This window comes from Oenanthe melanoleuca, chromosome 3 (genome assembly GCF_029582105.1).
Source record: "Oenanthe melanoleuca isolate GR-GAL-2019-014 chromosome 3, OMel1.0, whole genome shotgun sequence".
Lineage (NCBI taxonomy): Eukaryota > Metazoa > Chordata > Aves > Passeriformes > Muscicapidae > Oenanthe > Oenanthe melanoleuca.
Genome location: NC_079336.1, coordinates 87941214 through 87951824, shown reverse-complemented (window position 1 = coordinate 87951824; position 10611 = coordinate 87941214). Strand labels below are relative to the sequence as shown.

Genomic DNA, 10611 nt, shown 5'->3' with positions numbered 1-10611 from the left:
AATCAGGCACAAAGATATTTGTATGGGAGAAAGGTGGAGTCCAGTCCCCACCTTATCTTCAGTATCAGGAGCAGTGATGGCTCCTGAACAGCTCAGGCCAGTGCACAGCAAGGGAGTGAGATTAAACTGGACAGGAGCAGCAAAGGCCAAACACTGCATGGTTGAAGCAAAAAGAGCTACTCCATCCCTGGATGATGGGGAAGAGGACAGAAACCAGGCAGGGAGTGGGGGATGGATAAAACCCCCCACACTTAACCCTTCCACATCAAGAAAACACTCACTGACTTTGTTAACTAACAGCCTATGTTATGACAGCTGAGCTCTCCTGATGCCACACTGCCAAAGAACACCCAACTGTTCCTTGAACAAATGATATTACAGCAGCTAGTTCTTGGATTTTACAAAAAATAAAAGAAAAATTAGAAACAGTTGGAATCAGTTTCTGCATTGCTTCAGTTTTTTTTGCTAATGAGGTCAGAGAAGGTAAGTTGGAAGACGATGTAGCTGCAGCTGTGGGGTAAGAAGAAAGCAGAGTTGAATAAAGGATAAACTCCTTTTTGCAGTATGTACTATTTTTTCCCCCTCAATAAACTCCCACAGCAGTCCACTTCAGTCACTACATCTCAGCTGTCAAGATGCTTTGTTTTATAAGGAAATGTTACAAGAGCAGGCCAGTAATGCCAGCCAAGAAACCTTTCTTTTACATACCTATTTATAGGAGTGATTCTGACAGTAAGTGTTGCACAATTTGGAAGGCTATCTTACAGCTCCTGTGTTGTTTTTTCTATTACTGATGTCCCTATTTGTAACTTTGGGAAAAACTTGTAACAACTACAAATGCCAGTGATTTATTCCTTGAACCCCAGCGAGGTGTTTGGGTCCCCAACATTTAAGTTATTTTCATTTAGGCTCTAGGACAGCTGAACAAAGTTTGTCACACCCTGGGAACTTTATTCTTTTAAGGAAAAAGGCACTAAAGCACTAAACTGAGGTGAGCTGTGCCTGTGTGACTGTCCCATACCCTCCGTGAAACAACTACTTAAGAGACAAAAATGAAGCAACAAGTGTAATACAGTTGACTCAAACATAGTAGCAGGGACTTCCCCACTTTTTCCACTCAGTGAAAAGCCACACTGGACACTTAAAAAGGTTGCTTGTAACAGCTCTTCTAGTTCCTCTGGTCTTCAGAAACACAAAGATGTGAGGTACAGCACTAAATACAAACATAAAGACTTTATTGAATGCTGCTCAATTCCCCAAAGATCTTTCATTACAAAATTTTTCCACACAACTGCAATTTAAGAGATTGGAATGGTACTCTGATAAAAGATGTGAAAAAATACTTGATCAAGTAAACAGACAAGACTTCTATTGTCAACTTTCCACCTTTAAGAAACAGACTGCATTTTCTTTAAAGAAAACAAGGAACAATTTCTTGACATTCTTCCCTCCTTACTAAAAAAAAAAAAAAAAAAAAATAAACTAATGCCAATTTTGGTCTCATTCTTCAGTCCATGAGATGCTGAAACTAATGCAGAAACATCCAAGATGGGTCTCTCTTGGAGACTGCACCACTCTGGAGGGTCCTTGGGCTGATGAGGAGCATCATTGATGGGCTTTCCAGAGGAAGCTCCATCCTCAGCTGTAGCAGGAGCAAATCCCTAACTAGCCCAGGACCCAAGAGGCAGCAGGAATGGGGTGGAGGCACTGGTCACCCCAACCTGCTGCAGCTGATTCTCTCCCTCCCTCTCCTCCTTTCTAATGTGAGCATTGTATAAATCTAAATCTGAATCCAACCAGGAATTCAAGGACAGCTCTGTCTCTGTCTCCTTTCAATGCTGTAAGGGGCATATACTGAATATCTCAAGTTACTGGTAACGTACCTTGGTTTTATTTGAGAAAATACAGCACAACTAGAAGCCTTTTCTATCATCTTAACCAAAGTATGCAGCAATGTGAAAAGCACATATAAAACAAGGAAAAATGTGTATGTAGCAAACTATACCACCTATGTGCAACACAATCAAAAATTCAAGTCATAATTCTCACCACTCCCATAATTATTTCACTCATTAAGGATGATAATTCAGTTCTATGAAACATTGGAAATGACAGTATAATTGGACAAATTTACAATATGTTGTGGTAATGACATCACTTAACTGCTGTATTTAAATTCAAATCTTTACATTTGCCAGAGGAAAAAATTGGCTGTTTCCATTATAGTGTTGAGGTTTCTTTTGCAAATCCTTATATATTTCAAAAGGGTACAAAAAAAGAATGTCTGCCTAGTAGAGGTGGTCATTTCTTTTATTTGGCACTTGTATTGTGTGCATTGAGCACGTTGTGAGTGCTGTTCTGCTTTTCTGCCATGGCTTTCTTAAGCTTTAACTCCTCCAATCTTCTCCACAACTCTTCACGTTCCAATTCCTTCTTTTTCTCTCTGAAGAAAAGAGTGAAAGATGAATTTCAGATGTGTTTTAAGCACAATCTCGAGACAGAGAGTAATTTAACTGTGACTTACTAATTCCTCTTCAAAGTTTTTCTCCAAAGCTATTTTTAGAGGCAATTACAATTAAAAAGAGCATAACAAGCAAGTAAGGGTAAGTGGTTGAACTGTACCTTTACTCCAGCAAATGCACACAATTGCTGTAGGGTGGCTTTGCACAGATGTCTGCTGTTTTAAGGAGGATTTTTATCACATGCACTCAAATTAAGGGACTGAGAATCTCTGGGGGGGTGAAGAACACAGCTACCAAGGAGGCCTGGCAGTGGTCTCAGCTGGCCAAGGGTCACCTGTGCCCTGCCTCCCTGACTCCAACAGTGCTGCTGAGTAGGTTAGTAGGGTAAGCAATGTTTCTACTGAGCTGTGAAGAGTTCTCCAGCTCCATTCTCTCCAGACCCCTGAGGCAGCACAGCCAGCAGCAGCTGAGAATCATTTCACCACCCAGGAAGGAGCACATCCCCTGCCCAGGCAGGATGGGGAGCTGGGGCCTTCCTGTCCCTTCTCTGGGCTCAGCTCCCCCAGGGCACTGCCAGGCACCCAGCACCAAGCAGCTCCCCTAGAGCCCCACAGCCACAACAGCAGAGCAACATCCAAATCACAGCTTGGACATTCATCACTGGAAACTTGGAAAAGGGCTCAGTACCTTTGCCTTTCTGCTTTGTACGAGCTTGTGAGTTCATCAAAAAGTTTGCCATTCATTTCCATCAGGGTTTTCAGCACGTTGTACACCAGTGCCACAATGGTGCTGTAACAGAGGGAGCACAAGCCATTAGATGTACTCAGTGACAAAACTAACTTTGGAAAACAAGCATTTGATTTCTTTTTTGGATTCCAAGCTTCTTATTCAAGATACTACTGTAAGGTCAGGGAGTTTCTGAAACAAAATCCTTTCCATTTTATTAATTTACAGAGGAAATTATAGTGTAGTGTTTTTTGAAATGGCTATCTAATCTTAAATGCCTGACTTCTGTAATTGCACAGGATATAATTATTCATGCTGTAGCTGTACTTTAAAGCCATTCAATTATGTGAACCTTTAATAAACCAAGTTTTATTTACAACAACTGTAATATTTGAGCAATGAAATATGAGAGTCTAGAGAAATAAAACTTCGGGCTTGTAGCTTCAAGAAGGCAGCAGACAAACCACAGGCTTAGTGTGGTTTAGCAGAGCAAAGCTCTCCTAACAGTGTTTCTGGCTAGCATGAGTCTTGCTAGAGAACTAGAATCAGTAACATCAGATAAGATCTGGGTACCTCAGAATTCCCTTCTTTTTATTTCAATAAATCATCTTAAATGTGTTATCCCTTTAAACCCACTCATATTTGTACAAAGAAATAAAGAAACCAATAAAATTAAACATTAAAATGCCTGTCATTAAGTTTAATCACTAAGCAAAAAGCAGATAAACTGTTCTCCCTGTCTTCTCCCTCACTAGCAATTCCCCTCTGACTGCAAAGCTGCAGCCCTGTGACCTTGAAAAAGGAGTCAAAAAAACCCTAAGGAAATGACTAAAGAACCAGGTTTGCCTTTTCAGTGCCCTCTATCCATTGTGGCACTAGGAAATCTCCCAGCTGTTCATGAGATCCTTGTGCACATTCCATTCAAAATGCACAGTATCCTTTGCCTGTTTATAAACTTATTTTCTAATTTCTTTTTTTTTGTACCCTGGCTTTCATGTGGTTTGAGGACAAAAGCTTATTTAAAGTTTTGGTTTTCTGAGAGGAAAAGTTGGATTTTGAGCAAGAAGTTGATATCCATATAAGACAACCAGATGGATAAAAGCAGGTTTTGCTGCCCTCCAAAACAGATTAGAATCAAATTCTTCCCCAAACTTCCTTGTCCTCAAGTAGGCAATTATCTTGTGTCTTTTATTTCCTTTATAAAGAGCAACTTCTGCCTGCAGATAGGGAAAGAGGGACATCCTCCAAATTTGAGGTCCCAAATACACTGATACTCCAAGGACTATTCCCCAAAGTTTACATTCAGTCTCAGCTGCTATGTTTGCAACCGGACACACCATCTAGATAAAACCAGAATAATTGCAAAGCCTCCAAGGGCTTAAAACAGCACATCTGTTTTACTGCAGGGCTGTGGGAGGCTCCTGCTCACCTGGCTTTTGCCTGTACCAGCTTTCTATTCTGCATACTAACTTGCAAGTTGATTCAGGATGCTGGCACCAGCAAGCTTTTCAGTATTTCATTACCATTACTGCTGCTTTCAAACACAGGAATATCAATATTTAAACTTGTAGCACTAAATATAAAGTGAAGTAGTCACTAATTTCTCAGTCCTACTATCCTTTTGCTCTTCTCTGATAGGATCTTTTCCTCTTCTTATCACACTGATTAGCAATAAACACGTAAGAAGACACAGACAATTGTATTCATCTGAAGTATTAAAGGACAGCAAAGCATAAATAGAATCAACCCTTGGAAATGGTTTTGGTCTAAGGAGCATTAATTTGCAATTTGAACTAACACAAAGGATCAGATGTGATTACAATATAAAGACCATCATCCAATTTTCTCACACTTTTTCAAAAAATTCCAGGTCTCCATTGTAACACTGCAGAACAGTGAAAGAAGAACACAGCTGGAAGTGACACTCCATGTAACACCCAGAATAGATTTAATCTGATTTAAGTAAAAATGAAGTCACATGTACAAATTCTCAATCCAAACCTGATACAGTGGACAATTTATTTATGGTGCTACAGATAAAGTGAAATGTTACATACGGATTCCAGTGTTCTTTGGAGATCTTGTACAAACTGCCAAACATAATTGGTAGAATTTTATCAATGTTCTCCTCAATCAAGCTAAGAATATATTCGTTATTCCAGAAGTACAAAGCTCTTTCTGCAACCTGAAACACAAAGTTAAGGATTCATAACAACCATAAAATGAGTTATCACAAGGTTTGTTGGGGTTTTTACATGCTTATTTTATTTACCTGAAAATGTGAACTTGATACACTCTTGGATATTTGCTTAAATAAAGGCTCTTCTATCTTTTTGAACTGTGTTGGTTCTATAACATCTAAGATTTCTTCAATTTCACCTAAAAACATTACCTGTTCATTTAGAAAGGAAAAAAGGATGAGAATGTTTCATATCACCACTGTAAACAAAAGCAAACAAAATACAGTTTATATATTAGTCATGAATCCTGCAAAGAACACTGCTTGTCATTACAAGGAATTTAGACATTCACAGGGGTTTTGCAGCCTAAAAGAAGTCAATCGTCATTCTCAGCTAACAGGTTACAGCTCTCCTCCTGGACTTCTTTTGTGCAAATACTGAATACTTCACCAAACTGCTTCTGCAGAAAATGAGGTTTTCCTTCCAGTTTAAAAAAATAGGGCACCTTATTTCAAAAATGGTTGCAGAGATTATCAGAGATCACCAAAGTAGCTTTTGAAGTGATAAGCAGTTAATTCCAACATAAAATTGCAACCAGCAGAACTCCGTGTAGCTGGCACAGAAAAATTTACCACCACTTGCAGCAAAAGACACAACAGTGTTAAGGGACATACTTTTAAAGAGCTGTTGGGGATAGAATCTGGTGGGATAAATCAAACTCCTGGTTTTTAAACTCCTTTTAACTACATAGAAGAAACCAGACTGAATCAAATGACAAGGGTGAATGCCTCAAGAAGCTGCAAGAACTGCAGGTTTTCTGCAACATCTCTTGAAAAGCACAGCAGAGAGGATTGTGAACCTGCCCCATCAGTCTTTACATCACAGCAGACACCAGAATGAGACACAAAACCAACCTCTTTCTGACTGCATGTTTTTGGCCAAAATTTGAGCAGTCCTCTGATTACCTGTATGAAAAATACAAACAAATTAAGGCAGGAAAAGTTTCTACTATGTACTTGATAAGAAAAAAAAAAAAGGTACTAGTTTGCTTTTCCTTATCTAGATGTTCAATGAAAACTGAATAAACACTCATTTAAATGTTTGTCTTGTTTAGGTTATCAGAATAACTCAGACACTTACTGCTTTGTGTGCTTGTGATTATCCATTCACACTCTGCTCCCATCCCAGTACTCACATGAATTGACAGGATGCTGATCACATCAAAGCACACAAAGTGAAGTTAACCCCCCTGTAGCTAAATAACACAGAATATTTTTTGTGTGAATATTTTTTCTGCTCATCCATACTTAGGGGAGCACCTGCCTTGGTATCAAAGGTTTGAAGCCTGAGAGGAAACAATAAATGCTGACAGGACTCTACAGAAGAGCCATAGCCTCCAACTCTTCCTTTTCTCTGCCACAGTTTGATGTGTTAGGCTGGAAACTAAAGCAAGAAAGATGTGAAAATGTATTCTAGTATCTACATTGGAAACTACCTTACACAAGACTGGGAAAACAAAACCTTTGGGAAAATTAATTGGAAAGTACAGCCCCCAAGAGGAATGGAAGGAATACAGCAAAGAAAAGCTGGAGGCATTTTTCCTAGAAATAAACATCTCACATGGTATCTAAATTAAAAAATGAATGCTGGCTTTAAAAAGAGGGGGAAAAAAGCTGCAACAATGTTCCAGAAGCAGAAACATTCTCAGAGCCTTACAAACATTCTGAGGAAAGGACTTCTATTTTTTTTATGATACAACATCACCTAATAGATCATATCCAAAGGGAAAATTACTCAATTATTTAAATACTTTCCATATTTGCTTTTTGTCATGTTGATTTTTTTTTCCTTCAGCTTTCCAGCTGGCTGCTTCATTAACAACTACTTATACTATCAAAAGTGGCTTTCCAGAGAAAAAAATTAGTATGATTAAAGTACACTTCCCAGCATAAATTACTGCAAGAGTTTTTAAATATACTTTTAAAATATACTTTGCTGGAGAAGAGACCTATATTCTCAACTTGATAAAGGAATAATATGTTCTGAGCATAACAACAAGATACCTATTCCTTGCTCCTCCTTGCTGGAGTATCAGTTTGCAGCTTGACTATGCTTTTATGTTAAAAAGCTGATACCTACACATTTATGTTCATGGACTGCTGTTTTTACTACACAAGATTAATATTCTTCCCTGAGCTACAGGATTCATGAAGTGGCTTACAAAGGCAGGCACCTGCTGGAAAACTTAACCCATGTACAAAGGCTGCACATTTAGCCTGATTCCTTCCATGTAAAGGCCATTGCACTCAGCAGGGTTAGGTAACAAACTCTTCTTGTCAGCTCTGCAAACATCAGGACTGACCTGAGGCAGACTACCATAGCTACAAGAGCTTGGATTGAATGTCCTCCAAATTGACCCTGAGTGACAATCCCTGCCAGAAAAATAACAGTAAGGTATGTGTGAAGACAGCCTTCTGATGGAGTTCTTAAAATATTACTTGACCTAAAGCCAAGAAAAATTTCCAGTGCTATCTCATCAGTTGCCCCAAATTTTAACATTTCCTTTCCAAGCATTTCAGAAAGTTTCTCAAAGCTTCCCTTCTTACTTTATTAATTCCTTTATACAGCAACTTCTACTATACACCCAGAGTAACAACCAAAGCAAACACAAGCAGTGACTTTGCAGTGAGTTCTGGTGTCCTCTCCACCCTGAATTCACCTGTAACTGATTAAGAAGCAACCACAGTTGTACAGACCACAGTCCAGATGAGCCTCAGAACTGCACTGTGGCACTGCTCTAAAGCCCTGCCTTCTACACAGCACTTTGGGCTTGGATCCTGCACCACACTTCTGTAAATTTGTGTCAGGAAGTTCAGATCTTGTCACATTGTCACTTCATTCAATCTTGCAGGTTTTTATGTAACACTACATTTTCTGCTCACATGTCAACTTTAACTGGCAAAATGCCTGGGCTGTTTCCTCACTTGGCTTAAGGAATACAAGTTACAATTCCTTTCTCCTTGCCCTACCCCACAAAATAAGCTCATTGACCAGTGCAGGGGGAAGAAGACACATCAAACACACAAGGGAAATCCATAGACACCCTCCGCCACCTACAGAATAACTGAAATAGCTGAAATGGCTGTGCAGAAAACAAGTTGCCACTGAAAGACCACTCAGTGAAGATCAATGCTGTTTTCCCAAAGCTGTTTATCTTTTTTTTTATAGAAGAAAAATTTAGGTCATAAGCTCTTCATTTTTCTGTCACAAAAGTGGTAAAGTATTTAAATATCAACATAGCCCTAATGGAGATATTCCTGACTGTCCAACTAAAACCAGTTTCTTCTACAGCTGGCCTGACATCACTCTGTGTCCTCACGAGCTGCTGCACTACCCTGAGCCTCTGTTCTTCTTCATGGGCCCTGCCAAAGCCTGTGCATAAACCCTTTTCAGCTGAGCTGTCAATATGTATCACATAAGATTCAGCCTGGCAAAAGCCACAGATGCCTGAAGCACCTAAGTTTGACTGCCAAGAGGCACCCCAGGAACTGAGGAGGCAGGACAGAAACACCACATTTGGAATTTCAGAGTTCTTTCTGTCTAAATGAAGTGTTGTTATTCTTTTCAACTTTTATTTTGGGATTGTTTACCCCCTAAAATATTTCAACTTCATGCAGTGATTACGCACAAGCAATTGGTACCAAAACCACTGAAATTTTAGTTTTTATTGAGGAGATAATAAAGTCATGACATGCTTTCTCATTTGGGGTACTTTGTTCAAACTTTTAGTTATATCTGTGCTCTATCTTGGCCACAGGTTAAGAGATAAGTGCCCTTTCCAACTCAGAATTTTTTGATTATTCTAGATTTCATTTCCATCCCCCCAAAAAAAATCCTACCTATCCATCTTTGATCAGGATAACACAGCACTGCTGCACAATTCAAAAGGTTACACTGCAATATTTAATTGAAATTAAAAATAGAAAGACATCCAACTGAAAAACACTTACAGGCTCTGTTAAAGTTGTATCTTTTTCCAGGAACTGTACAACACAATAGGCGAGCTGGAATGTAAGTCATATGGTTATTTAGTTTAAGCAGACACTGTTTGGACATTGCAGCATTAATAAGTATCACAACTTCTAATGGAAGCACTTCAGATTATGGGGGGGGACCCAACCCAAGACACCCCTACACAGCCATCTCATATTAGTCCAAACTAAACAAAACAGCAATTAAAGCAGCAAGATATATAGACCTGCTCTATGTTAAAAAAACTTCCTGCATACCAAAAATCATCTTTTGCTTCCAACCTAGAAAATTATTTTTAAGCTTGGCAGATATTTCCCTAACTCACACCCCATATCCAGACTTTTCTTAACATCAACTCCTGTATTGACATTACAAAGCTATCACTTTCAAACATCTATACTGGGTAAAAAAGGCCGTATTTCCAGTGAAAAACAAGCTGTAACACAGTTTTGATTGGGCACACACTGCACATTGCTCAGGTACCAGACATCTACAGCACACAACATTCAGTGTAAGATTACAAGTGAAAGAATTTGAACATATTCCAAGACCATAGGAGATCAGGCAGCTGTTGTCCAGCTGAGTGTCCTATCCCAGTGCAGCAAAGGCCAACAAGTGCCTGTGGAAAGGTGGAAGGAGTGGGGAGGCATAATGTGATTAAGTGACCAGCACTGCTCTCCCAGCCTCTCCTGGTTTCTGTGCCTGCTCAGGCCAAGGATATTTCATGTTGTATAATTACTCAGAGTTTAGTTACTGAGCACATAGTTGAGTATGCAGAACCATACAATAATCCTACTATTGAACTAGTTACCATCCCAGATTCCATTAAGACTGATTTTAAAAAGTCACAGTATTTCACAATATAAAGCAAAGACAAAAAATATGTAATATGCATTACATTTTAATACTCAGGATGCTTGAATTTAAGATTCCCTTTCTTTTTATTTTTTTAAATCTCTTATGCCAAAGCAGATAATTACAATGCTGGAATTGCAACAGGTCTAATTTTCTTTTGCCCTTAGGCTACTGATACATTCGTACAGATTCAAAATATAATAAATGTCACACATTAATCTCATAAATCCCATTATATGTATCTATTCAGTACAGTAATGCTCTACTGTTCAAAGACCCAAAGACTCAAGCTTAATTCATCTTTAAGGCTTTAACTTTTAAGGGTAGGCTATACTTTACTGAGCAACAAAGCAACC

At 38.9% G+C, this 10611-nt stretch overlaps 1 protein-coding gene across 1 annotated transcript in view; it reads right to left on the bottom strand.

The window, feature by feature from the left end:
- Nucleotides 1-1218: 1218 nt before the first annotated feature.
- Nucleotides 1219-10611, bottom strand: part of PPP2R5A (protein phosphatase 2 regulatory subunit B'alpha) — a 41888-nt gene continuing 32495 nt past the window's right edge. Inside the window, exons 8-13 of the mRNA XM_056488989.1 lie at nucleotides 9379-9432; nucleotides 6283-6333; nucleotides 5461-5580; nucleotides 5246-5373; nucleotides 3150-3251; nucleotides 1219-2443 (exon numbers count right to left, since the gene is read on the bottom strand). Of these exons, the coding sequence (XP_056344964.1) occupies nucleotides 2311-2443; nucleotides 3150-3251; nucleotides 5246-5373; nucleotides 5461-5580; nucleotides 6283-6333; nucleotides 9379-9432 (588 nt within the window). The 3' untranslated portion in view covers nucleotides 1219-2310. The remainder of the gene's footprint in view (nucleotides 2444-3149; nucleotides 3252-5245; nucleotides 5374-5460; nucleotides 5581-6282; nucleotides 6334-9378; nucleotides 9433-10611) is intronic.